The sequence below is a fragment of the Nerophis lumbriciformis genome, linkage group LG09 (assembly GCF_033978685.3).
Source record: "Nerophis lumbriciformis linkage group LG09, RoL_Nlum_v2.1, whole genome shotgun sequence".
NCBI lineage: Eukaryota > Metazoa > Chordata > Actinopteri > Syngnathiformes > Syngnathidae > Nerophis > Nerophis lumbriciformis.
In genome coordinates this window covers 26,683,775-26,710,710 of record NC_084556.2, presented here as the reverse complement: position 1 = coordinate 26,710,710, position 26,936 = coordinate 26,683,775, and the positions used below count along the sequence as shown (strand labels likewise).

Here is a 26,936-nt window from a genome sequence, read left to right as displayed (position 1 = left end):
AATCTGCTGGGTCAAAAGTATACATACAGCAATGTTGATTTGATTACATGTCCCTTGGCAAGTTTCACTGCAATAAGGCACTTTTGGTAGCCATTCACAAGCTTCTGCTTGGATTTTTGACCACTCCTCTTGACAAAATTGGTGCAGTTCAGCTAAATGTGTTGGTTTTCTGACATTGACTTGTTTCTTCAGCATTGTCCACACGTTTAAGTCAGGACTTTGGGAAGGCCCTTCTAAAACCTTAATTCTAGCCCGATTTAGCCATTCCTTTACCATTTTTGACGTGTGTTTGGGGTCATTGTCCTGTTGGAACACCCAACTGCGCCCAAGACCCAACCTCCGGACTGATGATTATAGGTTGTCCTGAAGAATTTGGAGGTAATCATCCTTTTTCATTGTCCCATTTACTGTATGTAAAGCACCAGTTACATTGGCAGCAAAACAGGCCCAGAGCATAATACTAACACCATTTGGGATTAAAGGCCTCACCTTTTCTCCTCCAAACATATTGCTGGGTATTGTGGCCAAACAGCTCATTTTTTTTTTCATCTGACACCACATGGACAACAATACGACCTTCTGGAGGAAAGTTCTGTGGTCAGATGAAACAACAAATTTGACAACTTTTGACCATGACTGTATTTAATGATATAAACACCATAGCATGTGTTTCCTTATCTTCAGTGTCCTGTCATGGTTTTTTTGTTGAGATTTTTTTTTTTTTTTTGTACTTTCTTTCTTTTTTATTAAACCTTGCATGACCATTAGTATTCCCACCATTGTAAAACTTTGAGGAATGTGAATTTATCTTAAAGACTAACTATCCATCAATGTATATTCTTTCAATATTCCCTTAAGCACAATTCAACTCAAGGTATAATTCCATCAATAAATCATCAGGGGAAGAGGACGCAAAATATAATATTATCGTATTTTTCTCTGTTTTTGAGCGCCGATGTCCGCAGGGGAGCTTGTGTCCTGGAGTCTATCCCAGCTGGGCAGAAGAAGGGCAGAAGGCGGGGTACACCCTGGACAAGTCGCCACCTCATTGCAGAGCCAACACAGGCAACATTCACAGTCACATTTAATATTAATATTAATAAGCTCCATAATGAAGATACTGGTGTGTTTGATCCAAGCTAAAGATGGAACCGCAACGTCCCAGTAACAACACTGTGGCAAACACTTGACTTACACGTAATGTACAGAATATAATCCGCAGGTGCTGACACAGACGTTCTCCCCTCAATAGGTGACGTCAGCAGGTTGATGTCGGCCCACCCACATTTTTACCATAAAAGTGTAGGTTCAAAAATGTGCCAAAAAACAGGCCTAAAATCACTACCTTGTCTATTTTGAGGGAAATTTTACCTGTAGAAATAATCTTTAGGTCCATAACTATGAAATAAGTGCCAATGTTGTCAGCATTACAGGTGCCCTCAAGACTCAAATTGAGAGCTCGATCGTGAGAGAGAATATGATGGTCAGTGGATTGGCTATTTGTCTGTTTGCATATCAAATGCAAACAGTTGTCTTTAAAGTCAAATCTTATAGAACCTGCTTTGTAAAACAACAGGGGCATGGACATTTTCGTTTTAGCATTGTTTTATTTTAGAATACATTTTTTCTTCATGAGCAAAATGCCATATTGTATGTGTGTTGAAGGCTTATCATTTTTTTCTCTACCCTGAATAATCTAAGAATAGTCCGATATTCAAGCTAGATATGCAGTGCCTCTCTCCTGGGAGTGAATGCAAATGTGTTGGATAAATGCCTTTGTCTCTTTGCAGTCTTGAGAGGGCTGTCTATTGAATATTACGTTTGAGCTTCTTGCATGTCTGTTTGACACCCAAAACAAAAGCACTGAAGTGTCGAGAGGCTGCCGAAGACGCTAACATATTCTGTCGTTTTTACTTTCGTGCATCGTTTTTTTGCATACGATGGCAAAATATAATTCGGAAGTCTTGAATATATTTGAACTCAACAACACAAAATGACATAATATTTTCTCAAAGTGAGTTGGCAGTCGATGTGTTTGTTACATTTGCATATTGTGTGAGGAATTAACTATTTCATCTACTGAGCACTGAGACACAAGGGGGCTGGACTGACAGTTAAAAAGGAGAATGTCAAAACAACAGTGGACAATGCTCCCAGGGGCACACTTCCTATTACATACTTTATGCGCAGTTGAAAACTAAAGGCGAGGCGGAGTTTGAAACTAAATAAATGGATATTGTGCTTAAAAGGAGTCAGGTGAGAAAGGATTAATGCATTATCAAACAGTGGCCAGCAGAGTGAGGGCAAGTAAAAATATCTGTGACTGTCCATGCTTTGTTACATGAAAGTCATACAATGTGAAAACACTTTTATGCTTCATACTGAGACAGAAATTGGAATAATTAGATACAAATTTCGACAGCACAGCCGTGGTTATAAGTGGTCAGTTTTCCCCTCACTCTTGAAACATCTTTAATATGTTAAACCCTCAATTCGTCCTTAAGCTCTTTTATCAATGTCATTTTCCCCATTGTGGGACTGAAAGGGATTAACTTTCTTATTATTGCATTAAGCATTGCAGGAGATTATAAAGGAGCAGTGGAACCACTAGGAACCATAGTTCCGAATGATATTTTACATTTATTATGACAGCTATTAAGTTAGATTCCAAACCTCATGTCCATATAACTATATACATTTTTCGGCTGTCTCACAAGAGCTTGTGAGCAGAATGACTTCTTCAAACTTAATTAGGTCAGCAATACACAGCATCTCTTTAAACACGGATCTACTAAATGAAGATGCCAACCCTAAAGCCCTGTCACTGTTATCCTAGCTGATCCCTCATAGTTCACTAGGACAAAAAATGCGGGTAAGGATTGATGAGTCACGATAAACCTTGTATGAAGTATTAACAAGACCAAAATGGTGGATATATCTAGTGTTTACCGTATTTTTCAGACTATAAGGCGGGTCTATTCGAGTCCATTTTCATACAAAAGGCGGACCGGATTCTAAAGCGCATCAAAGGGTCATATTATGATTTATTTTTTTTACATTTAAAACACTTATTTGAGGTCTACATAGTACGTGATAATGGTTCTTTGGTCAACATTTGGCAAATTATTATGTTTTACAGACCGTGATGTGATGTCAAGCTGCTTTGTTACCGTCTCTTCAGGATGCTCCATTTTGTGGACTGTCTTATTGATGTACTTCCACTTCGACAGCGTCTTCTTCCTGTCATCATTGTTGTAGTTGTTTTGGGCTTGCTTGCACACCTGTACTTGCTGGTGTCATTTATTGAACAGGCGTCAGTCAACCAGGTATCTCTTATGTGTGACTGCCATCTACTGGTCACACTTATCATTACACCTTGTATCACATAAAATCAGTCAGCAAGCACAATCAGAATTAGAACATTCACAAGGTGCACCGGGATATAAGGCGCACTGTCGAATTGTGAGAAAATGAAAGGATTTTAAGTCTGATAAATACGGTAGTTGTCAAAAGTCTGTCATGGTTTTGCTTCGTTGAATATAGCCATTATTATGTTAGTGGAAAGTTAAGCCAAGTGTATGCTTTAATTTGGGAGGAATGATTTAGAGAAGACACTTGTGTGTTGTAACAGCATGCGAGAAGTTCGGAGAACCCTGAACTCTACCGAAGCAAACAGTTTTGGAATTAACAAGACAGAGAAAAAATATGCCTTTAATTATAGGCCAATGGCTATTACATAATTAACAGCACCTAACTGTAGTGTGCAGTATAATTTACTGTAGTTCCTTTTTTAACGTGATCATTGTTTCACTTTTTCTACAGCAATATATCAAGCATAACGTTTTTCAATATTCCCTTCTACAAAGTCTCTTTGGTGAATGTGCACGTGCAATGGGCATGCACGTTTGCACAAGACACCCGTGATTGATAGCCATGACCACTTCTCTTTAGTTTAGCCTTGTAATTCAAACAGAAGGTAATATGGTTGAAATGATCCAGATCACCCTCCAGTTATAATCAGTTGATCCTTAGCCCATTTTTGACATTTCCTGAGAGTTTCCTCCATATCTGTCTAGAACAGTGGTTCTTAACCTTGTTGGAGGTACCGAACCCCACCAATTTCATATGCACATTCACCGAACCCTTCTTTAGTGAAAAATAAAATGTTGTTTTTTTTCAAATCCAAGACAAAGTTATATGTTTTTGGTAACACTTTAGTATGGGGAACATATTTTAAGTAACAAAGACTTAATTTAGAGTTTTTTGGAGTTATTTGGTTAGGGTTAGAGGGTGAGGGCCAGGGTTAGAGGGGTAGGGTTATAATAAGGCCATGCAGAATAAGGCATTAATAAGTACCGTATTTTTCGGACTATAAGTCGCAGTTTTTTTCATAGTTTGGCTGGGCTCCAGTGCGATTTATATATGTTTTTTTCCTTCTTTATTATGCATTTTCGGCAGGTGCGACTTATACTCCGGTGACTAGTTAAGAGCCAATATGTTACTAATTTGCATGTTAATAAGCAATTAATTAATGGTGAATATGTTCCGCATACTAAAGTGTTACCATGTTTTTTTACTGGTGCACAAAATGAACCGTGTACGAACATCACCTTGTTCAAAGAACAAAACCAATACAGTGCATAAACTCACAACAAATTACACACCTGCAAATCAGTCTGACATCTGCTGTTGCCGTATCCGTAATACGCCGATAGGGAGAAGTTTTTATTTACACGATGAGTCGGGTGTCTTGACCGCCGCCGAACCCCTGAGCCCGACTCACCGAACCCCTAGGGTTCGATCGAACCCAGGTTAAGAACCACTGGTCTAGAACCATTGCTAACTAAGTAAATGCCGTAATTTCAGGGCGATAGGGCGCTCCTAATTATAAGCTGTACCCGCCTAATTTTTAGACACATTTTATTTTGTACATATAACCCCTGGAAAACATTATTGAATCGCCAGTCTTTAGGATTATGAGATATGACACAAAACAACAGTCAATTCCATTGGCAACTTTCTGAAAATAATTTGTGGTAGTCACTAACCAGTACATTTTTAGATTAAGCAGAGTGATTATGGAATTATGGAACCACACAATTCTGAGAAGAAGAAAAACATGGAATCATGAGAAAGAAATAAACAAAAAAACACTACAACCCACTACTAATACCTTGTTGCACCACCTCTGGCATTTATAACAGCTTGGGGCCTCTGAGGCATGGACTTACTAACAAGTGAACAAACAGTACTCTTCATGAATCATGTTCCAACTTTCTTTAGTTACTACAAAATTAGCTTTGCAGGTTGAAGTCTTGTCATGCACCATTTTCTTCAAATTCAACCACATTGAGATCCAGATTTATTGCAGGCCATGCCATTGACCGTATGTACAGTATCTTTATTTAGGGAAGGATTTGAATGTTTTTGCTCAAGAGCAAGTTGCATTATCATTTTGAAAACAAAATGTCATCATCCCCAAACATCCTTTCGATTGATGAAATAAGGAAAGTGGCGCAAATGTCAACGTAAACTTGTGCATTAATTAAAGACGTAATGACAGCCATCTCCCCAGTGCATTTATCTGACATGCAAGCCCATATCATCAATGACTGTGGAAATGTGCATGTTTTTTTCAGGCAGTCGTCTTCATAAATCTCATTGGAACTGCACCAAACAACAGTTCCAGCATCATCACTTTGCCCAATGCAAATATTTGTGATTCATCACTGAAAATTACTTTTCAGTTCAACTCAGTTCAGTTTCAGTTTATTTCAAACATGCATACGATACAATGTAATGTCTCACACAATTCCAGTTGTTTCATTACAGCACGTCCAAAAAGGAGTACGAAGAAGCAGAGCTTATTTAATCCTACCCCTTTTGATACCATAGCAATTGTATCCAATTTCCTTGTTCTCTGTAACAAAACAGTGAACAAATAAATAATCAATAAACAATATACCATAGTAAGCATACAAATATTAAATACATAAATAATCTTTGTCTCAATAAAAAAAGAATAAAAGGGAAAAAGGGTTCAAGATGTTCATCATAACTCTTGTTCTGTGTACTTAGTGAACACTTGTAGTTTGAACAGTCTCTTAAACTGAATAATATTGGTGCTTTGTTTGATTTCTTTGGCTAATCCGTTCCATAATTTAATTCCACGTACTGATATGCTAAAGTTTTAAAGTGTTGTACGAGCATACAAATATTTTAAATTAGGTTTTCCTCTAAGGTTATATTTCTCCTCTTTTGCTGAGAAGAATTGTTATACATTTTTGGGTAGCAGGTTATAGTTTGCTTTGTACATAATTTTAGCTGTTTGCAAATGCACCAAATCGTTGAATTTCAATAATTGTGATTTAATAAATAAAGGTATGTTCTCTATATCCAACATTATGTATTATTCTAGTTGACCTTTTTTGTAATGTTAGTGAATGAAGTGCACATGTGTAGTTCTTTCCCCATATTTCTACACAATAACTCAGATATGGTAACACTAGCGAGCAATAGAGAATATGAAGTGATTTTTGGTCTAGAAAATGTTTTGCTTTCTTCTTATTGATGTGTTTCTTGCTACTCTATGTTGTATTATTTTTACATGAGATTTCCTATTCATTGTATCATCTATTAATACACCCAAACATGTGTTTTCTTTTACCCTTTCAATATTTACTCTGACTATTTGTATTTGTGTTTGACTTTATCTTTTACTGTTACCAAATAGCATTATTTTAGTTTTACTGAGATTCAAAGATAGTCTGTTTTTGTCAAACCATCTTTTAATTTGTTCATTTCTTCTGTTATTATTTGTATTATCTTCTGTGTGTTCTCTCCTGAACAAAATGCCATTGTATCATCTGCAAATAATACTAACCTTAAGTCCTTTGTAACTTTACAAATGTTGTTTATATAGAGATTGAACAATTTTGGTCCGAGTATTGATCCCTGAGGTACGCCACAAGATATTGTTAGCTCTGTGGAAATGTATTCGCCTATCTTCACGTATTGCTTCCTGTTTGTTAAGTAGCTTCTTACCCAGATCAAGACCAACCCTCTGATGCCATACCGTTCTAATTTGTTTATTAAAATGTTATGATTAATTGTGTCAAATGCTTTTGTTAAATCCATAAACACTGAAGCAGCACATTTTTTACTATCTATTGCATTTGTGATCTCCCGTTATTTCGATTAATGCCATTGATGTTGACATGTTGGCTCTGTATCCGTATTGGTTGCCTGTGAGTGTTTTGTTTTTATTTATGAATTTGTCTAATGTGTTATTGAACAGTTTTTCAATGACTTTAGAAAATTGTGGAAGTAGAGAAACAGGTCTGTAGTTTGTAAACTGGTGTTTGTCTCAAGTCTTATAAATCGGTACGATCTTTGCTATTTTCATTTTGTCTGGGAATTTGAAATGATAGGTTGGTGATATATGTTAAAGGTTCTGAAATGTCTTCAATAACCGTTTTTATCGTTTTCATATCAATTTCATTGCAATCAGTTGTTTTGGATTTACCTTTTTACCTCTTTTGTCACTCCTTCAAGGAGTTAGAAGAATATATTTTCCCTTTTTTTGGCAGAATACGAACACCTCAGAATTGGCCTTCATTCTGGTAAAACAAGATAAACACATTTCATCAATGCACACATATATCATTAATGATGGCATGAGGCACAGGCCTGTAGAGAGAGAATAGAGGAGCGTGTGTGCGCTAAGGCACACACAACAAGTTAAGTTTCATTTTAAATTCTTAAGATTATGTTTTAGTTTCAATTCCTGCCGATGCGAAGCAACCGGCTCGATTGTCTGTCTCTTCAGCACTGGTGTTGCTGTTGTTTGTACTTACTGCTATTTTGCAGAATAAATTGTGAAACTTAGTTCTAGTCAACCCTCATCATTTTAGACAGCCTTAGAACTAAATGTAGCGGGAGGACTCTGCTCTCCTAAAAGTTGGTGACTCAGGGTTGTTTTGTCTGGCATTTTCTCTGCCTCGTCTGTGCTTTTACGTTCGTCTTGAGGCGCGTCACCGTTGGGATTGTTCCTTCTTTTTCGGCGTGTTGGTGACAATGGATTTTGGTTCCGTACAGCGGCTCTATTTACTTTTTTGATGGCCAGGTCAATCACTTTGGGACTATTTTTTGTTTATTTTGTCCTGTCTTCTCCTTGATGAGGGTGAGTCTATAACACGCTAAATGGCTGACTGAATGATTGAGTGCGTGTGTTTTGGTTTAGTGTGAACAATGTCACTGGTTCAAAGGTCTACTGTGACTTGGTCTGATGTTGCTCAATGAGTCGTGAACCTGTATAAAGCGCATGGTTCGAAATGTGGGAAACCACTTTCATGTGATCTAGATAATATGTATTGAATATGCTTTGGTCTAAATTTTGCATATATTTTGCCCCACACTCACTTTTATAACCTACTTTCTGCTAACGTCTGCAAGATGTTAGATTGTTCCCCCATATTGACGACGGAATGCAATGACTTGGTTTCATAGCTGTCAATCACAGGCAGCTGCTTTGCACAGACCCGCAGCGCAGGCAATTTATTCATGAACAAAATTATTTAAAAAATGCACACTATTGTTGCCGTGTTGCTTTCGTGGTGAGTAAAATCATGATCTTTTTTCAAACTGATTTTTGTGTTTAAAATGAAAGTGTGTCAACATGTGTGTGTGTGTGTGTGAGGGAGTAGGGGGTTTGTTGTGTTTGTTTCAAGGCGACCTTGATCATGCCCCAGCCTCTTCAGCATGTATGTCACTGCTAGATGAAAATACTTTATCCTACCTTCTCTTGTGTTTCAAATAATTAAACTTGTAATAAATAATTCACCCCTATACAATATCCTACCCTAATACCCTACTGTGCAATATTACCCTTCTAGTGTAATACGTACGACACTGATTGTTATTGTTACTTTATTACTCTGGTACTCTTATTTTGTTCTGTATATTGTACAGTATTTTGTATATTGTTTTGTGTATTGTACAGTATTGTGTATATTGTACAGGATTTCTTATTGTTTTTATTGGATAGTAGTCTGTTTATTTCAATTCTTATTTTTTATCTGTATTATTACTTGTGTGATTTATTTTTATTCCATATTTGTTTCCATGACCGCACCTTAAGTTGGAGTCCTTAATCTCGTTGTATGCAAATATAATGACAATAAAGTCCATTCTATTCTATTTTATTCTAAAATCGAGTCGTAAAGTCGCCGCCTTTTTCTGTCTGAGTTTAGCGACTAATGCAATTTTGTTGTGGCACAAATGTCGTGGACAAATAAACAAGCATATTTATTTTATAGTATTTATTTTACAGACATTGAGCAGGCAGGAGGCCATGAAACAAGAAACAATACACAGAAGTTAGGCACCAGCTGTCTGCAGCTGTGTGGGCTCAGTAGAGGAGGCTTGCTGATAAAGTATGTCCATGACAGTATGTGCACGTTAATTCTGCTATAAAACAATAGCAACATAACTCAAAAATGTATGGACAGATTGAAGCTTTCAGGAAATGTCAGAAATGGGATAAGAAACAGTGATTATATTCTGGGGGTGATCTGGATAAACGTTTTTATTTTTTAAAGGGATTCCCTTCTATTGGAAGTCTGACAGAGTGCTTCCTTCTCCGAGAGCTTTTCTAACTTAACATATTTCTTCGTCATTGTTTTTCCCCAAAAGTGATCACAAAATGGTGTAACTGAGCGAGAGCAAGATCAAACACATTCTGTCAAACTGCTTTCTACATTGAGCAAGATTGTTCTGCTACCCAGCTCACGTCTTCTAGAAGGAAACTAAGGCCGACTGAGGGTCGACTTAGACCCTTGACTCGTCACACTGGCAAGGTGTGTCACAAGTGCAGCGGTGTTTTGTAGAGCGTGAAAAAACAAGGAAGTGTTGTGTCCGCACGAGAATAAAGTGATAGCGGTGCACCGACTGCAGAGCTCATCTCCTGAGAGGCCTCTTGTGATTGAGATTTGATTTTAAGAGCTTTTCTCATTGCATCAAAGTGTCCAAAAAATGTTGTAATCCAAAGATCAATGTTGCATTTGAGACTGCTGGGAAGTCGGTAATTTCCCACTTGGCGCTGAAAAGGTCTGACCTCAGTCTTCCTAGAACAGGGTAATGTAAACAAAAACTATGGTGGACATCACTTGTGCAGAGTCTATTTAAATACAGCATATAATCGAGCATTAATTAATTCAATCGATAAAAATTAAAAAAATTATATATTTGCTGTAAATGTCTAATTTGTTTGGAAAACGGACAACTTTTTCTTAGTTCAAATCAAAACCTTGCGCGGTTTGACACATCACGTGAAAAATTGCAGTAGTTTTAATTCAGAACAGCAGAGGGGGGATAGCTAATATACTACACACTGTATTATAAAACCATTGGGAAATGTATGTTAGCATTCGTGGTTTAACAGAACATATGTACAATTTTTTTTTCTAAAAAGTTTAACACAATTACTAATTATGTTGAACTACAATTATTTGTCCGAGGAGGAGTTTTTACAACAGGCTTTTGTGTACTGTAGTTACAATTATGACTTTTGATTGTGTTATTGTGCATTTACTAGGGATGTTTTTATAAGCACCAACCGAATCCCGTCTGTACTTCCGTGTATTGAGTCACGTAAAATCAAACGGTGCCATATTTCAAAATCTTTGTGAACGTGAAGTCACGTCCGTTTGCAGAATAAATACAAACTGAAGGAAACAATCACTCAAGAAGAACTCAGGGCGGACTCAGCCAGACTCCCTCGATGTAATGTTGCAGTTTTCAACACCAACAAAGCAAGTATGCTGGGTAAAAAATGTTCAAACATAAAGTAAGGCTTCACTCTTTCAAAATAAGCTAGCTTTATATTAAATTACATTGGATTTGTAATAGACAGCAATTTTACATGGCGATTTTAACACCTTCAAATTTGATTATGCAAGCTAAACTGCATTAAAATTAATGTTACTATCACACAGATGGTGTGTATTAAGCACAATATGAGTATAAACATGTTGTAGAGCACAACATAGCACATTTAGCTTCCTGGAAAAAGTGACTTCCGAGTTAGACAACACGCCGTGTATGGCCTATACAGTACTGCCATCTAATCTTTTGGAAGTGCAACTGCATTGCAAATAAGACTCAAATATAAATTCAGCAACATAACAAGTTGACAGCACAATTATTATAATCAGCTAATTTTTGAATGTTACATTATGAAAATAAAATTTTATTATCAAACAACATTTATTAACACACAAAGGTACCGAAAATTGGTATCGTTAAGCATCTGTATCGATTCTTAGGTACCAAGAATTGGTACAGTATCGGTTCAGAAGTGAATGGTACCCATCTCAAAAAGCTTTACTGTGTTTTTTTGTACAAGACAGGGTTTATAGTAAAGTGTTGTCGTTCTTAGTTGTGTACAGTTAAGTTATTGCTTACTTTTTGTGGTAATGTGGCACCCTGAGAAAAATAGTTCAGTTCAATGCATTCTATTAATGAGGTCTCAGTAATGAACTGTATAACAAAGGTGCAATTTGTTAATGAATAATGTGGGTGATACCCACCTTAACTAGTTATCCTTACTTTAAAAAGCTTGTGTGTGCACTTGTGTGTTGATTTACAGCCATTTTATCCGGCCCGCACAACAATTTCATTTGTTATTGTGAAAAATAGAGAATTTTTTTGGTAAAATGTATTTTCGTAAACCACTATTGGTAACATATTTTAGCCACTGGTGATCCTTTTTATTATTTTGGTTTAGAAAAATAATCCTTTTGAGCTAGTGACATACTGCAAGTATAGCACGATATATGGGAAAATATTCTCAGAAGTTCCAATACAAATGTCTGCTAAGGCAACCAAAACCTTAGCTGAGACAATTTTAATAACAATGTATCTGACTTTATAAGTCAAAAGATGATCAGATTTATAGATTGTTTTGATTTTTTGCAGGTATTCACTGGTCTGATCGCTCTAAGCTGTTACACAGCACTTTGTCTCTTGTGTTTAGGTCTGGGCTTTGTGGTCAGGACACACTTCATCTCTGTCTGCTCTCAGCGTGGTTGAGCATACTTGATGCTGTTCACACTGTCACACACACACAGACGCACCATCTGTTTTCTTCAGCGTTCCTGGCTTGGACAAACACAGTTATGAGTAGGTAATGGTGCAGACACAACTTATGACCTTGACATGGTCTCCTATGTGCGATCAACGCTGAGAGCGAGACTGAGCTGGATTGATGAGAGGAATCAAGAGCCCTTTTGAATTTGGTTTGTGTGTGAGGCAGAATCCCACGTTGCCTGGAAACATGTCCACTGGTGATGACGGATGAGGGAGTCTTATCTTAGTCAACCTCCAAGATGCGCATCAAATCACATCACTCAACAGACATTATTTCAACCTGATGTTGGAAATGAAATGCCATCATGCATTCTTAATTCTGACATGGAATTTTCATCTGGATTCATACATTTTAATGCTAAATTAAATCTTATGAGGGTACTTGTTCCAGATGTATTATTCTTGTTCTCAGTCGATCATCAGGGAGATGCTTGTGATTCGGGCAAAGATGTTCTGCGTAGCTTTGCAAAACATAAGTTGAGTTTGCAAGAAATATTTTATTATTAAATTGTGCATATAGAAATAATGCAGAGGGCGTCTAAATATGCATTACTTAATGTACTGTACCTGCAGTAATGTATGTCTCATGGAATTTTCATTATATTGTTGATATGCTGTATGGATTTTTTTTTTACATTAGAATATGTATGCATAACCTGCCTTCTGCCCAAGTGCAACTGGGAAACGTTTCAGCCACTCCACGACCCCAAAAGGAACAACCGGTAGAAAATGGATGTCTGGATGCATCTAAATATTTAATATACATTTGTACATAAAAACCCATCCATCCATCCATTTTCTACCGTTTGTCCCTTAAAACTAGATTTCTGCAACATCGGCCAATATTGTTTTATGTCCCAGAAGATTAATCTAAAGTGGCTCCAAAACATTGTGGGGGAGAAAGTCAGACATTTCATTCGCAGGACATGTTTTAATCCATAGGAATGGTTATCTTTCAGATTTCAATCGATACAGTACCAATTCCTGGTACCTGGGAATTGATACCTGTACTCAGTGGTAACACTTTTTGGAACTTCACTGTGTGTTCATGTATTCATAAATGTTATTTTGTTTAACAACAAAATCTATTTATTTGTATCAATTATTAGTGAGTTGATAATGATACCTCTGATGTTGAGTTGTTATATCTTGTTTTCTTACACTTCTGATACTCATTTGCAAGTATTATAGAGTAAACTTAGCATGCAGTTGCAATTCCAAGACATGTGTTTCCTAGTCAGGGTCTTTCCCATGAAGCTGAATCTTGTCACCGCCTGTTAACGCCAGGTCATGTATTGTTTTCTGTTTGTTGTTCTCTCAGGTTTTGTGTTAAGTTATGTTCCAGCACTCCTTGCCAACCTTGGTTACGTTACTGTTGCTAGCAGCATTGGAGCTCACAAACATGATTAATGTGGCCGCCTGCATTGACACTTTCTGGCAGTCTTGTTCACTACACGCGAAAGTTTGTGTTTGGCTTTATGTTACTCCTTTACTATTTTCAGTTTCCATGCAAAATATTGTTTCATTGCTTTGCTCAACTAAAGCTAGTCTCAAGCATCTCACATGTTACAGTGGTTTGCTGGTTTGATTTGTGTCCTATGTGAGTGGAGTAAATCATAATCTAACCTTCAAGCTGCCTTTGGCCTCAGAAACATGACCTCCGCCACCATTTGACCCAAACGCAACATAATCTAGTCTTTTGTTGCACCATAAAAAGTGTTTAGACTGTAATATTTTATTTATCACACACCAGCTGTTTTGATTCTAAAGTGCATTTTAGCTGTAGTGTGTATTCCCACATTTGGAGGTGTTCAAATCACTATGAAAAATCACTAATGCCAAGTCGTATGTCTACGCCCAGTCCAATTAGCATTGAGGTAATGCATTTTTGAAAAGTGGAGCCTTACTTCATGTTTGAGTATTTTATATGAGACGTATACCTGTAATGCTTTGTTGGCATGGAAAATTGCAGCATTATCTAGAGACAGTCCAACTTTGCCCGTCAAGCGTTTGAGCCGTATGAGTCTGCAACCGGATGTGACTGTTTGATTTTACGTGAATCAATACACTGTAGTACAGACATAATTTGGTGTGTGTCCTGTATTTTAACTGCACCTAACAGAGTAGCCACCTGTAATTGTGTCTTGCTCTCATGTTTGATGACAAAGGGTTTTTATTCTATTCTATTCTAATGCATAACAGAAAACCAATGTTTTGTATTTAGCAAATAGTACAAATATAATTGGATTACACACAATTAAGCATTTTTAACCAGTGTTAGGACAATTACAATAAAAAAGTAATTAATTGTTCTTATTTGTTAGTTTCCCCAAAAAGTAATGAACTATTAACATAATTATTCCTTAAAAAAATATTACTAGGGAATGTATTTATTGCTTTATGAGCACAATAGAGACTACCATTATCTGCATTGTTAGCCACTTTGTAGTTGCCATATATTACAAATTAGAATGCATAAAAAAAGAAAAGTGTCATGTCTGTTGATCATGTTTTTGTTTTAGTCATGTTCGGTGTTGTTTTTGGTCTCTTTGTGGACTCTTGTTTGTTTTGTCACCATAGCAACCCATTAGTTTTCACCTGTCACGTCACGCACCTGTCTCACGCTTTGCACTCGCACACCTGTCACTAATCATGTCACTGCTATTTAAGCCTGTCCGTTTCTCTTGATCGTCCTGGTGACATTATCCTATGTATCCTATCATACCATGCTACTTCTGACACCCCTGCTACCTCTGTTTGTCTTCATGCTACCATAGTTCCATGCCAAGTAAGTTTTTGTTTATTGTTCATAGTTTCTGCCATTGTGCAAGTTTTGTTTCATTAGTCAAGTTTGTTCTCCGCCATTGAGCGCGCCTTTTGCTTGCTTCCTTTTTTGTAGTCTGTTAGTGTTTAAAATAAAAGATGTACTTACATTCACGCCTTGCCCGCGCCAACTTTCCTTTGCATTCCGGGAAAATAAACCCCAAGATCCACGTTTTGACAGAATGTCACCAGCATAAACGTTTTTCCGCATGAAAGTTGGACGAAGTGGACAAGTTGGACGAGGGAGCGTGGGCGGTCCTGCGCGCGATGGAGGAAGAGACGCTGCGTCATTCCTCCGTGGAGCACAGAGACCGGATGTGGGGGCCAAATGGAAAACTGGTGCCAATAAACTCTGTGTGGCCCCACGACGTTGGCGCGTCGCTCCATTCCCGGAAGCGCCGGCAAAAGCGGAAGACGTCAGGTAGAGCTTCTCCGAGCCGGCAGGACGCGTCACTCCCACAAGCTCCTCCCCCTCCGGGCGGAAGCAAGCAACAGGCAGCCCGGCTTCGCCCTGATAACATCACAGACCAGGATTTTTTTTTCAATGCTTTTTCTTTTGATCAGCCACCTCCAACGAAAGACTCAAGGACCATGATAAAACACTATCAAAACATGATCTTTAACATTAGAGCTAATCAGTCACAGCCATCTGAATTTCATGCCCCGCCCCCCAGGACTCAAGCCCCGCCCACGTCCCAAAATTCCTCTTTTTTTTTCACCCACTCAATCCCAGGTAGAAAAGAAAATACTTTTTGGACAATTTAAAGGGGAGGATTCTGCCCCCCTCCTGACCTTTCTCCACCTAGCCCAAAAAACGGTTCCAGACAGCGAGGAGCGCGTCTGGTATCCGCTCCTTGAGGGGGGGGGGGCTAGGGCTGGGAACTGTTCAGGTGGGGTCGCTCAGCGTCATGCCAAGCCACAGCCTCTAGCACGGCCGCCACCACCAGTTCTTCGGCCTGCCAAGCCACAGCCGCCAGCCCGGCCGCCGCCACCGGTCTTTCGGCCTGCGAAGCCGCAACCTCCGGCCCGGCCGCCACCACCAGTCTTTCGGTCTGCCAAGCCGCAACTACCAGCTAGGCCACCTCCGCAACTACCAGCTAGGCCACCTCCACCTGCACCTGTTCCAAGGCTAGCTCCAGCGCCAAGGCTACCACCAGCGCCAAGGCCGGCGCCAGTAGCAGCACCATGGCTGGCTGCTCCACGGCTAGCACCTGTCGCTGCACCATGGCTAGCGCCAGTATCTGCACCACGTCAAGCCACTCCACGCCAAGTTCCTGTCACAGCTCCAAGGCTAGCATCACGGCTAGCACCCGTTTCCTTCCTTGCTTCCTTTTTTGTAGTCTGTTAGTGTTTAAAATAAAAGATGTACTTACATTCACGCCTTGCCCGCGCCAACTTTCCTTTGCATTCCGGGAAAACAAACCCAAGATCCACGTTTTGACAAAAAGCATGTGTTCTTGTTTTACATAGGGACTGTGAATAAAAGGCAAAATTCCAAAAAAAGTGCATTTCCCCTTTGAAAGGACCCATAGCGTCCAAATGACCGACATTTTACAACAAGTTCTTGTTCTTTTCCCCGTCTTCTCCTATTCTAATTCATACTGACCTTTCTTCACATTTAGCCCATAACATTACAATGTTCCCTTTAACTCCTTTACATTTTCCTTAAATGCCTATTAGCATTCTCCTATTGATGAAGAGGGACGTATGAGATTAACAGATTGATACAGTGATTACAATAAGTGCTAATAACAGATTGCAGAATTGCTGAGTAGTATGTCATTGGCACAATTAACGCGACTCATCCTCTTGAATTTCTCTCTGTAAATTATCAAAGTTCCCCTTGATTGATTTTGTGAGGCCATTCGTTTCTCAAGAAGCCTATTTATCATCCTCCTTTTACTGAGAAAACAAAATGGGTTTTGGGTTAAGGTCAAACAGAAGTTACAGTCCTTGCAAGGGACAACATATTTTGTTTAGTGCAGAACATGCCACTTATCTGTACCCTGCACTTTAGCAAAGGCTTGAACTGTTGATGCATGGCTCAAAAGCTATTGAGTGCTAAGAGGATTCCAGCACACCACAAAGTGAGCTGTTGCCATCTTGGAGGAGAAGGCTGTTGAACACATAATTCCCTGATGGATGAAATCTCTTAAATTCACTTTCCTTGACCCTTTTCCGCTCAGTCAAATGCAGACTCAATTCAGCTATTGTCTGTAATTATTATTCGATCCACTGCCATACTGTGCCAAAAATGGTTTAATTCCAGCTTCTTGATCAATAGCAGTTGAAACAGCCCATCTCAGTCTGGTCTGCGGGTGACGCTCCCTTTATATCGCTATTGACAACAATGAGCGGTATTGACAACTGAGAAGGATTAGCACCTCGGGCAGTCTGCAATGCAGAAGTGTCATTCATTTAGCTGTACATCTTTGATGGCTCTTTCTAGAAAAAGATTACATCACAAAGCAAAAATCCAGAATATATGATTTTGCTTAATTTGGTAAATATATTTTCCAAATTACTAAAAAAAATACAATAACTCCACCAACGGCTAGCATATGCTTACAAAAGTGGTTTAAGTGAACTGGTTTAACCAATAAATATTCATCTTTGTTAAAGTTACAGTAGAAATGGGATTCATACAGCCCCATTCGTCACAGTTTACCTGATACAAGAAACGTGACAAATCGTTGGGGGTGGGGGTGTTGACTATCCACTTTAGCTGCCAGACGGCAGTTGAGTATTGAATATCTTAAAATGTGTTTTGTGGCAATTCCAATTTTGACCGCAGCGTCAGTTGCTATGTAGAGTGGCACTTGCCATCATTTTCAGCAGACTGCATTGCAAAATGATTACCCGCTCACCTTCTTCTCACATGAGATCCACCCAGGAATGGGGACATATGAATCCCTTCTTTAGAACTTAAACTTTGTAAAATACCCATTCAGACAGCATTACAACGCATAATGATGCAATATGCAAAAATGTATAACATTTTTACCTAATCATGTCATGTAATTTAGTAATTATCGACAACGTTTTGAAATTAAATTATTGAAGGCATTTTTTAATTAATAGCAAGCCAGAGACAAAAGCTGCACTAATGACATGAACATGACCAGTGTACTGTAATGTTGCAACACATTTTGCAATATCCATCCATCCAACCGTTTTCTACCGCTTGTCCCTTTCAGGGTCGCGGGGGGTGCTGGAGCCTATACCAACTGCCATTTTGCAATATGGATTACAAAATGTGTTGAAGAATTGTGTTACAATATGCGGCAGATTATTAAAACATGTTTTGTTACTTCTTTATTTCTTTGACAGGGGCAGTTAGACAGGTAACCCGATCAAAGTACAAAAAACTTCTAGCCACAGGCTAATTTGCAAACCTCGTCCCTGGTTAGGCTTTTAAAGAAAAGTTGAGAAAAGTGACAAACACATACAAAAAGATTAAGACAAGCACAAAATAAAAAATACATTAAAAATAATTGGCCCCATTTGTCCATACTACATCCAGTGTGGAGAAAGGTTTAATGTTTGACTGTGACTTTAACTCCAGTGGCAAAGACTTCCACAAATGTGAGGCCTTCACTGAGAACACAGACTGACCAAGAGTCGTCTGGCACCTTTTCACTCTACATCTTCAACCGACTGCAGCTGGAGTGTGCACACCTTCACTACTGTATCTTTGTATTGCTTTACACATCACACCAGGGGCTAATCCACTAAGACACATCAAAATTGTTTTTAAATATTAGAAATGTATAGAATTATCAAAACTCATCATGTTATATTTTTGGGTAATATGGCAGTGATGATGCTTCATTGGTTTTTGGTCAAATATCTTTAGTGTTTATTTTTATAACGACAACAGAGGCATCAATACACATTTTGTAGCCTGTTCCCAGATGATGGCACAATAAGACAGATGGGATAAAATCATTGCATGAATGTAAACTTGTGCAGCTTGAACAGATAAACAAGATCTAATATGCCTGAAACAGTTTATATTTATGTTTATGGTCTTAGTCATTTTTATAATAAGGCCATTACATCTGGCTGAATAAGATGACTGATGTTCAGGCTGCCAATCCCGACTGTCTCATGCATACAGTAGTACCTCAATTTACTGTCTACCACTAATGTCCAATGGAAACCTTAACCTTACCCCTAACCTAAGTAATAAATAATAATAAATAATAAATCATTTGAGGTGCTTCCTGTGAGGTCTCTATTTGGCTTTTATCTATCGTCCCCTGGGCCCTATTTGGACTTTATCAGTGAATTTTCAGCGTTTGTCGCTGATCGAGTGACGCATGCAGATAATATAATTATTATAAGGGATTTTAATGTCCATCTGAATCATACTTGCCAACCCTCCCGAATTTTCCGGGAGACTCCCGAATTTCAGTGCCTCTCCCGAAAATCTCCCGGACAACCATTCTCCCGAATTTCTCCCGATTTCCAGCTGGACTTAAGGCACGCCACCTCCAGGTCCGTGCGGACCTGAGTGAAGACAGCCTGTCGTTACGTGTGCTTGGCCAACCAAAAAGTAACCACAGAACACTATACCGTATAGTGTTCTGTGGGTACTTTTTGGTTGGCCAACGGTTTACGTGGGGCAAGTGTGGGAGTCGGTTCTGAAGTATGAAGTAAAGAGACGTAACTTCGTCACCTCGCCTGGTTATTGACTCCAACCCAGAATATTACACTGCTCATACCTATGCTCCTTCAAAGGCTGTGCTACTGGCTGCAAAGCATTGCACTTTCAAATACAACAATGAGTAGAGAGGAGTGTTATGTGTAAATAAATTAATACTGAAATTCAAGTATTTAATTTATTCGTATGTATATATATAATAAAATACATATATATATATATATATATATATATATATATATATATATATACATATATACATAGCTAGAATTCACTGAAATTCAAGTATTTATTATATATATATATATATATATATATATATATATATATATATATATATAGATATATATATATATATATATATATATATATATATATATATATATATATGTAAGAAATACTTAAATTTCAGTGAATTCTAGAATTCACTGAAATTCAAGTATTTATTTTATTTATATATATATATATATATATATATATATATATATATATATATATATATATATATATATATATATATATATATATATATATATATATATATATATATGTAAGAAATACTTAAATTTCAGTGAATTCTATCTATAAATATACTCCTCTCCCCTTAACCCCGGCCCCGCCCACCCCGACCCTGCCCACCTCAACCCTCCCAAATCTCCCGAATTTGGAGGTCTCAAGGTTGGCAAGAATGCATCTTGGATTGATATGGTATGCGGTGATGCAATCAATGTCTAACTTCAACATTTGCACAATCTCAGCTCATTTTCCAAATGTATTTTATTTTCTCAAAAAAATATCTGAAAAAAAGTCAGCATGATACATAAAATCATCTTCTCGATGTATCTTACATCAAACTCATTTACATCTACAGATGTAATTAAGCGAGTGGTGCGTTCAAGTTCCCGTGGGAAAAAGGAGAGTTTTTTTTGTTTTGCTTTTGTCACAATTCAACAAGAAAAGAATCCGACGTGTTTAATGTGTTGTCCTCTCCCACGGCAGTGTTGAAGCGTGGAGAAGGAGGGGCCGCGCTTGCTGCTGCACCGGAGCCGCGTCTCACCTCTCGCACAACATCACCACTTCTCGTCCCAACACTTGTCCCGCATGGCGATGGGTGCGCTTTCTTTCCCTGGGACCCATTCTAAGTATCTAGTGTTGGCGGGGAAGAATGGACACGGAGTCCCGGTCATGTAAGTGGACTGCGTCGGGCTCCGCTGCTTGACGTTTGGTGACTGTAGGGGAAAAAAGAGCAAACACGCTCGCTGGTGCGCTTTTATTGGAGAGGATGAATGTGAACATTGCTGCCGGATGTTTTCCACTGCCTCGGTGGCTTTGGGTGACTAACTTGAAACTGTAAGACATTTTTCACTTGAGTTGATTGATGAATTGATCGCCTTTTTTCCCCGCTGGAGGAGGAGGAATTCGTGCGTCGCCGTAGCTGAAGGGGCCAATATGCCAGAATGGGTCCTCTACAGTATTTGCTTCTCTGTGGACTTCTATACACCAAAATAAGCACTGGTAAGCCAACATTTATTTTAACATTCATGCAATATGTCTCCCTCATTTATCTCCACAAAGTGTCCTTCATTTTAAGTGGACTAACTGTCATTGAACGCACCTTACCTAGTTATTTTTTTAATGTGCTCCTTGCACATTTACTCAAAAACTGCATTCAATGAACAAAGGAACTCCCTTGCATAAATAGTGTGAAGTGTTGCAAACCATGCAATTATAGAGATGTGCACAACTTTCACCAATATGGTTTCACCATGGGCCATATTTGTGACCCGACAATTAATTTGCCCCAGGAAGATGATGCAGTTTATGTCCTGCAGTAATAATGTCTAATGTGGTGTGGAGAAGGTGCTTCGTCTGGAAAATTCTACAGGTTACTCAAATTAAAGGGTCATTTCATTGTATATACACCAGTAAGCTTTGCAGTATAAATTGATTGCACACAAAGTGACTGAGGGTGGCTCTTTCACCTTTTGCAGTTTTTGGAAGTAGTGCATGTGCACGATCTAAAGCAACATAGTCTATGAAGTAATTGTTTCTGTTTTGTTCACAACACACTACATTTGACACACTGTGGACAAAAATCCTATAGCTAACTGTTCATTTTGGAGGACTGCATTGACTGTATACAGTGCATAGTAATGTTTGTCAAACACAGACAACGCATGTTTTTATTTGATTTCACATCAGAAGTACTATTTTGACATTTGGTTTACCATACCTACCTTAAAAAAAAAAAAAAACTATAAAGGGACTCCACATATTTTTATCTTAAGAGCCTTAAAATGTCCCTGACCTTAGTTTTTCCTGCAATACCTAAACACTGTTTTTCAGAACCATGGATAGTTCCTTATCCTCAGTTTCCCTTCTCACGAAGAAAGTTTCTGCAAGGGGGTATTGGAAAACAGAATGTGCTTCAATAGTACATTTGCACAATATCAAACTCTGATTTTGTACTAACACTTGAGAATGTACCTTCTCGGCCATGAAGAACGTACAACCAATTACCTTGAAATGTGATAATTAGGCCTTTGGGGGTGCTTTAGTGAAGTTTGTACCTCGAGGGACACAAAATGACTCAGACTAGATCTCTTTTCATGCAGCGCTATCAAGGTAACCAAGCTTAGTGGATCAAGCTACTGAACAAGATGCAACCATGATGTAAACATGGTCATTAATAACATGAACCTTGAGTTTACCTTCAGACAAACTGATATGGCATGCAGCAACAAACATTAGAATGTGTGTGTTAGACTCAGACTCATCTCCTAAAAGGAAATATATCACATTACAGACCTACCAGCCTTTGCAAAGAATAACCAAAGAGCTTTCCGAGATTACTCTGCTTTAAAGTGAGACATGTATGGACTGCATCTGTGAATAACAACAAAAGCACTATTAACCAAATTTCAAAGTGAAGAACAATTCATTCCAATAATCTCTTCTTACTCTAAATTGTTTGGATTTTAAGACAATGTTCTCCTTCGAGATTAATGGAAACCTAATCAGTTCCAGTGACAAATTGATGCCATTGTTTCGACCTTTCAACCTCAGCTAAGTGACCATTGGTGCATTACAATTTTGAGGTACCACCACGGCCAGTAGTAGGCCCAAATATTCATTAAAAAACAAAACAGAGGTTTTATTTACAACTATATTTAATATGTTTGGCCCCTGTAACACTACATGCAGTTTGAACAGTAACACTGTGTTTGATTATAAGAAAATAAAACAACGTATCTAAATAATTAATCAAAAATGTATTGCACATAAAGTTAAATAAAAAAATTACTAAAATAAATGTTGAATTAAGATAAAATTAAAATGTACTTAAAGATAAATAAAACTGTTCTCTACTTACCAGTCGTGGTCAAACGTTTACATACACTTGTGAAGGATATAATGTCATGGCTGTCTTGTGTTTCCAATAATTTTTACAACTCTTTTTTTTGTGATAGAGTGATTGGAGCACACACTTGTATGTCACAACAAACATTCATTAAGTTTGGTTCTTTTATTAATTTATTATGGGTGTACTGAAAATGTGCCTAAATATGCTTGGTCAAAAGTATACATACAGAAACATACATTATCAATTTTGGTAATGTAGAAAAGTTACAATCAAATCAAATTAGCTTCATAGCATGGCCTCTTAACTTCATGTGAGTGATTATGATTGACGACACCTGTTGACCTCTCTGAGCCAATTTAAATTGGGCTCATGTGATGCAGTCATTAGACTCGGTTACAAACGCGACAATGGGAAAGTCAAAGGAACTCAGCACAGAACTGAAAAAACGAATCATTGACTTGAACAAGTCAGGAAAGTCACCTGGAGCATTTCAAAGCAGCTGAAGGTCCTAAGAGCAACCGTGCAGACAATTGTTTGTAAGTATAAAGTGCATGGCACAGTTTTGTCACTGCCATGATCAGGAAGAAAACACAAGCTATCACATGCTGCTGAGATAAAATTGGTCAGGATGATCAAGAGTCAACCGAGAACCACCAAAAAGTAGGTCTGCGATGAATTGGAAGCTGCTGGAACACAGGTGTCAGTGTCAACAGTCAAGCGTGTTTTGCATTGCCATGGACTGAGAGGCTACCATGCAAGAGGAAAGGCCTTGCTCCAGAAGCGACACCTTAAGGCTTGTCTAAAGTTTGCTGCTGATCACATGGACAAAGATAAGACCTTCTGGAGGAAAGTTCTGTGGTCAAATGAAACAAAAATGTAGCTGTTTGGCCACAATACCCAGCAATATGTTTAGAGGAGAAAAGATGAGGCCTTTAATCTCAGGAACACCATTCCTACCGTCAAGCATGGTGGTAGTGTTATGCTCTGGCCCTGTTTTGCTGCCAATGGAACTGGTGCTTTACAGAGAGTAAATGGGACAATGAAAAATTAGGATTATCACCAAATTCTTCAGGACAACATAAACTTTTCAGCCCAGAGGTTGCGTCTTGGGCGCAGTTGGGTGTTCCAACAGGACAATGACCCCAGACACACGTCGGAAATGGTTAAGGAATGGCTTATACAAGCTAGAATTGAGGTTTTAGAATGGCCTTCCCAAAGTCCTGACTTGAACCCCATTGAGAACATGTGGACAATGCTGAAGAAACTAGTCCATGTCAGAAAACCAACAAATTTAGCTGAACTGCACCAATTCTGTCAAGAAGAGTGGTCAGAAATTCAACCAGAGGCTTGCCAGAAGCTTGTGGATGGCTACCAAAAGCGCCTTATTGCAGTGAAACTTGCCAAGGGACATGTAACCAAATATTAACATTGCTGTATGTATACTTTTGACCCAGCAGATTTGGTCACATTTTCAGTAGACCCATAATAAATTCATAAAAGAACCAAACTTCATGAATGTTTTTTTGTGACCAACAAGTATGTGCTCCAATCACTCTATCATAAAAAAATAAGAGTTGTAAAAATGATTGGAAACTCAAGACAGCCATGACATTATGTCCTTTACAAGTGTATGTAAACTTTTGACCACCACTGTAAATGTTAAGTAAAACAAATTCCTGTACTTAATGTACTTGAAAACAAATCAAAATGGAGAACATTTGGTTCCCACATGTGTTGAGTGATAGAAATGAAAGAGTAAGACGGTTCTGTTTGTGTCTTATTTTTTTTATTTTTTTTTTGACCATGGCCTCCAGTAGTCGGATTGTAACGACTTCTATTAAAGGGTGTGAACCTTTGATAGCGGCTCGAGTCAGGTCATTATAATATCTAATTAAGTGATTATTTGGCTACCAGTCCACTAGTGGCTCTATCTCGTGGTACGCCAAAGAATCACTTGATTAAACTACAGTGTTTTTACCACAGTTTGAGAATCACTGCTCTCGGAAGTTGTTTGGGGCTACAACCACAGGAAATATTTTGTTCCTTCATTTAAATATGTCAGTTATAAAAGACAACGTCATAAAAAATGGTAGAATACAGTTTTTCTGTCAAAGTTCAATAAGCGAGTGGTTTGGATCACATTAGGAATGTATAACACTTACCGAGAACGCTCAAGGCAACTAATGACTTTCAGTAGACGACTCTACTGGTGTGCCACCTACTGTACAATCATAATAGTAAAATAGTTTACAGAGTGACTTAAAATTCATAACAGATAGCAAAACTCAACTGATAATGGATATACGTCCATTAGAGGTTACTTTGTTGCCATGTAGAAGCCGTTAACCAAAAACACTGAAGCAAGTTTTGAGGTTCAACAAGGAAAACCTACAGTACTGTATGTTGAGATATTTTCCGAAAAGTCTGCTTGAACGGCTGCATGTAAAATCACACTATTGGTACAGTTGTATTCCATGCGTGTCACAGAAAAGCAAAACCTTTTAACACACGCATTATAACGTGCTCATACACAACGAACAAGATGAGGATTGTTATGCTTTCACATCTGTAAACAAACAGAGTGCATCTACATTTGGGTCATAACTCTGACATTTGCAGGGGGAGATTTGGGAACGGTCATACACACGTGCAGATGTGTTCACTTGATCAAGTACGCTGTATGTTATTAAACACGCATGTTACTGGGATATGACTCCAAAAAATGTAATGCACTTGCATGTGAAATATTTTCTAAATGAATGAAAGTTGAGAATAAACTCAAAGGAACACATTATTACAGTAGCAAGTGAACCATTTAATGTAGCGCTCCCTGTTGTACACTTACTGCAACAACATCTTTGATAATGTCAGTGTTTGATAGAACCCGTTAATGAAAAAGCCAATGAGATGTAATGACTCATCAGCTCCTGCACGTGAAATCAAACATTAACGTCTTTGTGTGAGAACACTGTGCAGCCAATAAGAACCTGACACTAATTAACTTTCCTCTAAAGGACTGTACCCAAATGATGCTTTGTGCCATGCAACCAATTGCATGTACTTATGTAGGCTTATGGTTGCATAGCTCTCTTGTATTTCATCATGGTGGTGAAGATTAGTATCTTAGAAGCGGCTTTGCACTGTGGATAGACGACACATTTGTTGCAGCTGGCTCTCAAATTGGAGCCGGTGTTCTGGTAAGACACGCACCCTCCTGGAATTCATGCAACTCCAGCACATGTGTAACAAGGAATTCATAACTGTAATTGTGGTTTCCTTAGCGTGCATCTCTTTTGAAGGAATCTTTCCATTGAGTACAATCTTTAGCCACGTAAACACTGGGACACAGCTGTGGTATGTTATGTGGGGGTTGCATCTTACTGCGTGGTCGTTCTCTCAGGATGCAAACGGATAACTCCGGACGAAGCTTGCAGGTAGGATATGATTTATTGTCCATAAATCATACACAGTACAAACATGCAGGAAACAAACAAAAGGATGTGTGCCGATCGCACGCACAAGCTAAGGTAACCACTTAGCACAGGAATCATAAACAAGGAAGCAGGAATAGCCAAACGTAGCAGTTGCATACAGCAAACAACAAAGCCAGACCGAGTGTGGCGCACAACGTCAGTAAACAGCTCTCTGATTAGTGCCCGGCAGCAGGTGAGCGTGACGAACACTAATCAGAGGCAGGTGAAACCAATCAGCACCCATGGTAACCAAAACAAACCCAGGGGTGCACAAAACAGGAACAAAGGGAGTCCAAAACTAAACAGAACATGACTAAACAAAACATGATCCGGTCCACGGATCATGACATGGTTAAGATTGTCTGGGCTCATCAGCCGATCACCGATCAGTTAAAAACGGCAAATATTGGCCCCCTATCCGATCCCACGATCGAGACATCTCTCGTTATTGTTTTTTAGTTTT

At 38.4% G+C, this 26,936-nt stretch overlaps 1 protein-coding gene across 3 annotated transcripts in view; it reads left to right on the top strand.

Annotated features, from left to right (window-relative positions):
• The first annotated feature begins 20,718 nt into the window (after positions 1-20,718).
• LOC133607450 (roundabout homolog 2-like) overlaps positions 20,719-26,936 on the top strand; it is a 188,918-nt gene continuing 182,700 nt past the window's right edge. For 2 of the 3 annotated variants that reach the window (XM_072913820.1, XM_061962073.2), the window contains exon 1: positions 20,719-21,151. In XM_072913820.1, the coding sequence (XP_072769921.1) occupies positions 21,094-21,151 (58 nt within the window). In that variant the 5' untranslated portion in view covers positions 20,719-21,093. The remainder of the gene's footprint in view (positions 21,152-26,936) is intronic. The other variant, XM_061962072.2, reaches the window with a different exon arrangement.